The 5,779-nt window shown below is 36.6% G+C and overlaps 1 protein-coding gene across 1 annotated transcript; it reads left to right on the plus strand.

The window, feature by feature from the left end:
• On the plus strand, positions 393–2,436 carry LOC105178388 (protein WUSCHEL). The gene is made up of 3 exons (XM_011101852.2): positions 393–1,086; positions 1,401–1,498; positions 1,953–2,436. Exons 1-3 carry the CDS (start codon positions 675–677, stop codon positions 2,295–2,297), a joined length of 855 nt encoding a protein of 284 aa, XP_011100154.1. The 5' UTR covers positions 393–674; the 3' UTR covers positions 2,298–2,436.

The following is a 5,779-nucleotide window of genomic DNA, read 5'->3' on the forward strand; positions in this document are numbered from 1 at the left end:
AGCAGTAGGGCCTTTAATTTGTTCCAAAGTACAAAGAATATATCTTTCATGATCAAAGAGACTGATGAAAACAAAAGGACTGTGTGTGTGTGTATATCTCCATTAAAAGAAGAAACCCTCATCAAAGTTTAAATCACAAACACATCACTACTTTGTGGTGACTTTCATTCATTCACTCATCACTTCATTCATCAAGAAATGTCACTGCAGACATACATACATATATATATATATATATATATGTATATACACACACAGAATACATATGTGTGTGTGTTGTTCTTGTAGTTTCATCAAATATATATGTATGTATGATATCATATCTTAATAATGAATCAAGAAATCTTTTTATGTGATGGATGGCTTTTGATCCAAGCAATTGTTTCTGAATAGCTCCTTTCTAGTCCCTCTTTTGTCCCTTCCTTTTTGTTAGCCTTTGCTCTGTCAACTTCAGTCCTTCTCTCCCAGATATCTCTCTGATATCCTCTCTCTCTCTCTCTCTCTCTCTCTCTCTCTCTCTCTCTCTCTCTCTCCATGTGGGCTGCTGTCCCTTCCCCCTTCTCTCCCCTCTTTATAATTCCCACATCCATCTCAACACCACCTACCAGCTCAAAACCCTCTCTCATCTTTCTTGTTAATTTACAAATTAATTGTGAGTAGTAGTGTTCTTGAACATGGAACCTCATCAACAAGCCCAGCAGCAGCAGCAGCAAGCAAATGATCAAGAAGGTGGCGGGAAAAGCAGTAGCTTTCTGTGCAGGCAGAGCAGTACGAGGTGGACTCCGACCACTGACCAGATAAGAATCTTGAAGGATCTTTATTACAACAATGGGGTTAGGTCTCCAACTGCCGAACAGATTCAGAGGATCTCTGCTAAGCTGAGGCAGTACGGTAAGATTGAGGGCAAGAACGTGTTCTACTGGTTCCAAAACCACAAAGCCCGTGAGAGGCAGAAGAAGCGGTTCACTGCTGACATCCCCATGCACCGCTCTAATGCCACTTCTCACTGGAAAAATGAACCTGATCATCAGTTTCTCTCTCCTATCTACAACAAGCTTTCTAACATTACTGCCCCTCCTCCTCCTGGTCCGTACCATTTATTCTTTCTTTCCCTTTTTCTTTTGGGTTTTTCGTGGGGTGGGGGGTGCTGTTACATTATTTTGTTGTCAAGATTAGGGAAGTTTCATTTGGTTTTGTTTTTCTTAGTTTCTGAAAAATAAAGAAAGATAGATTAGGCTGATATGTGCGTTTTTCTTTTTTTTTTTTTGGTATTTGTAATTTGTTAAAAATATTGCAAGAAATCAAGATAGTTTTGGCTGTCTTTCAAGAACACAACCTTATAAGGGTTTTTTAATTGACGTATGTTGTCAAAATTAACGTACATGATTTTCCTTACGCAGGTAATAATTTCCCATCTTCTTCGGCTTCTTCAGCTGCTGGTTTGCTGAGTGTGGGGAACTATGGTTATGGATCCGTGGCAATGGAGAAGAGCTTTCGGGTGAGAGTAACACACGCACACACACACAAACACACACACATAAATATATGTATATATATTCCACTATAAGGTACAGATGATGAATATATAGATGCCACTTTAGTGTCTGTCTGTGGGACACTTTCACATACCAAACAAGAAAGCACAAGTTTACGTTTCTATCTCTGAGAAAAAATCAGTCTGTCTGATGCTTTGTTTGGGGTACAGAAGATCAAGATTTGAGCCCTTCTTTTTGGATTTACCTTCCGAAGAAATGAGGGGAGAGACAAAATCAAACAACCCCTTCATTGCATTTGTACTAATCAAGACATCATTAATTTTTTATTCTCACCAATTACAACTCTTGATTTCATAAAAAAAAAAATACAATTTGCTTCTTAATTATTCAAGAATGTTAGAGATTGTTTTAATTGAAAAATGTACTTAGATTTTTGCATGGAATTATACTCTGCAGGAGTGCTCCATAACCCCAAGTAGCAATGGTGGTGGTCAGAATTTTGCATGGATAGGTGTTGATCCATACTCTTCAGCCTACCCTTTTCTTGAAAAGAGAAAATACGCCTCTAATAATGCTCATCAAACCCTAGAACTGGAGGAGGAGGAAGACGACGATGCCCCACCGGAGATCGAAACCCTTCCACTATTTCCCATGCACGGCGACGCCATCAAGCAAGAAAACGATTACTACAACGGCTGGCGCCACCGTTCTGATGAGGACGGTGCCACGGCTGGCGGTGCTAGGGCTTCCCTGGAACTCAGCCTCAACTCCTATGCTGCCAGATTCCCTACTCCCCCTTGAATAGTTTTAGGGAATACATATGCAATAATTGTATAATTAATATTCACCCTCTCCTTAATTTTAGCACTCTTATAATGATCTATATGATATAATGATGTGTAATTAATTAACTCGTGTTAAGTTGAGGGAGATGCTCAAAACCAGCTAGCTAGCTTAATTTTAATTACTGCTTATGACTAATTAATGATATGTTAGCTTTAATTTTTCTCATGACTACTTCTTGGTTTGAGTATATATATATGTTGCAAGAATTTAACAAATTTCCCATTTTATATTATATATAATACTTAGCTTTCTTGATCTCCAGAAAATTTGAGAAAAAGTTAAAATATGGGATTTGTGATTCTGTATTTAATTTGGAATGGGTATCATTTGTTCTATTGATAATATATATGATATAATCCGAATTATTTGATATATTCATACATGGCCTACGTAAGAATTTCCTCAAGTTGTAATAAATGTTCATCAATATTGTATAGAGAATGGTCAGTGACATTTAACTAAATATACCCTAATTTGGAATTTCTCTGAGCGAATATATATATGTGTAAACATTTTCAAACATATAATTTGAACCAAATTTGAAGGACTGGTATTGGTTTTCTGTCATCTTCATTCAGTAATGAGGCATTGGGGAAGTAAATATTGTGATTTGTCAGGCCTAAGTTAAATTACACTTTGATCCCTATACTTTTCCATGCAATTGATTTTGATCCTTAACTTTTAACTTTTATGTGTAATTATATTGTTGTCCAATCATTAAAATTAATGGAGTTGTAGAACACGATCATATTGCTCAACACGGCCAGACCCTGTTCATCACTGCCGTATTGGCAGTTTTTACACAATATCAGGCCGTGAGAAAAAAGGGTATTGATATGGTTGTTGTGTCGTTGTTCTGAGGGTATATAGGGGAGGAGTAGCAGCACTTGAAAAGAGAAAAATTCTACTCTGAAGATCATGAACACAGACGTGTTCTCTAACATGGCCAGGCTTGAATTGATTAATTTTAAGACAAGAAAAAGTTGTACCAAAATTGTTCCAGTTCCACCCTGTCATGGTACTAGAGCCACCACCACTTAAAAAACAAAAAGAAGAAGAAAAAGAAACTTGCGCTCTGAATTTTGAATAGGTCAGGTGATTAGAAAAGATATGGGAGTTTCTTTACATTTGGGGAGCTCCTTAATACCCTTACAATTGAAAGGGGACAATATGAACAAAGGGAGAGGGCGATGCGAAACCCTCTACGGGTGAAGAAAAAGCGTGAATTTTTATCGACAGGACCTATCCGGACCTACAGACAATTCATCCAACATTAATGAACTTAATGTTGGTCGCATGGATCTTTAATATAATAGAACCAAATCTGCGATCTACCGTAACATATATGGAGAACGTAAGATACCACAGGAGGATCTTCAGCAAAGAAAATGGACCTCAAGATTGATGTTGTTGCATGCAAAAAAAAAAATGGGGCATGCAATAATGACTTATTACGAGAAATTAAAGGTCATGTGGGTGAGTTAGTCCATAATAAACCCATACCCACATGTCAACCTGGTGATTTCAAGTGCACCATCACAGCTGAACTAGAGAAGCGAAGCGGGGTAAAAAAAGGGTTCACCAACTCGTGATGGGCCTTGATTATGTGATCTATGGAACTGTTGGCTCAAAAATTTTGAGTATGGATCAATAATCATTTAGGAAGAACGCCAGGAGGAATGAGATGATATGAGATTTGCAGCACCAGCGAATGCCGGAGCCAAAGCTGCCACTGCTCAATCAAAAGACAAGATCGTCACTTACACAAAATGTGACCAACTTGGAGATGAATCCAAGGAGTATTTTCAGATCATTGGATATCCAAACTGCTATAAAAGAAGGACCTTTGCGTTTGGGTGGAACTGTTGATTTGTATCGGGTGTGGGAAAATGACACTTTTCATCCTGTAATTTAGGACATTTTCACTTTTCGTTCCATTGGTCTCGAAATCCTCATTTTTAATCCTATAGTTTTTAAAAAAAGTAACACTTTTAATTCCATGGTATCTAACACGTTTGATCCCATAACTTTTAAAAAGTATCTTTTTTATCCCAAGCACTTAATGATTACGTGCATTTTCCGTTAAACATCTAATGGAAAGGTGTTTGCGACCAAGACTGGTACTTTTCAGAAGTTACGAGACCAAAATTGAGATCCCATAATCTATGAAATTGTAAATTACGAGACGAAAAATGTAATTTTTCCTATCAAATATGAACTGCACTCTTATATCAATAGCTAAGCCATTACGATAACTGAATTGCATCGTCACCTTTACTAACAAATTAACTACGTAGCACTGTATTTTGAAATCTGATTGGAGGGAGTGAAGAACAAGATGGGGTCTACATTTTCCTAACATTAGTATGAATTCGGGCAAATAGACCAAGAGGAACAAGTTCATCAGAATTGTGGCATTGCATGCTTGACATCCCTCTAAATGGATATTGTCTTAACCCCTATCTTTAGTAGTAATAATGAGATAGTTGGGTCGTGTGATGCATGCTATAACCCAAAACAAACTCGTGATGTTTTTTAATAAAGTAATAATAAGCGGAAGAATGATTTTCCCTTATTTTTTGGAGCGATTAATATATCTTACCAATACAAAATCTAAGGCAAGTTATTGTATTCATATTCTAACTCAATTTATGCAGTCCCACAACAACATCATTGGGACGCCACTTCGCGAGTGGTTCGTTACTTGAAAGGAAATACCGGACAACGTATGCATGTTACTTGAAAGAAAATATCGAACAACATACGTATTTTTCTTACGAGCTAATAGTGACTTGCATTTGCAATGCATATTATGATTCTGATTGGGCAAGTTGTACGATAAACTCAACACTCTCTAATTGGCTTCTTTGTCTTATTGGTTTTCTCTCTTATTACTTGAAAGACAAAAGAGCAACACACAGACTCCAAATCCTTTGCGGAAGTTGAATATCGCTCGATGATTGCAACTAGCTGTGAGTTAAAATGACTCGAAGGTTTACTTCATTGCACTTTAGACATAATATATATGTAAGTTCAAAATGATTAAAATTCCATCAAATTATTTCAATTTGTCAAATCTCATTTATCAATCAACTCATTCATCCCAACCACTAAAATAAAGGAACCCATAATCAATAATAATTTTAATATGATGATTTAAATTTGATTTTCTTTTGTAGTGACACACAAAAATAGGTAGCTACTTTTGATACCTCCAAGGGAGTGAAGAGCCTAATTACAAGAAATGTACTGAAACACTAATGATAATGGTGTTGAAAATTAGAGTGCAGAAAGTGGAAGTGACAAGAAAAAAAGTAGGGAATGATATATATTGGGAAAGGTGAATATGTGAGCCGTTATTTTTTAGGAATATATATATTTCGAAGTTTGCACCCTTCTTATATATATACTTTGCATCGTAAATGCCACAAATTAAT

Source organism: Sesamum indicum, linkage group LG15 (assembly GCF_000512975.1).
Source record: "Sesamum indicum cultivar Zhongzhi No. 13 linkage group LG15, S_indicum_v1.0, whole genome shotgun sequence".
Classification (NCBI taxonomy): domain Eukaryota; kingdom Viridiplantae; phylum Streptophyta; class Magnoliopsida; order Lamiales; family Pedaliaceae; genus Sesamum; species Sesamum indicum.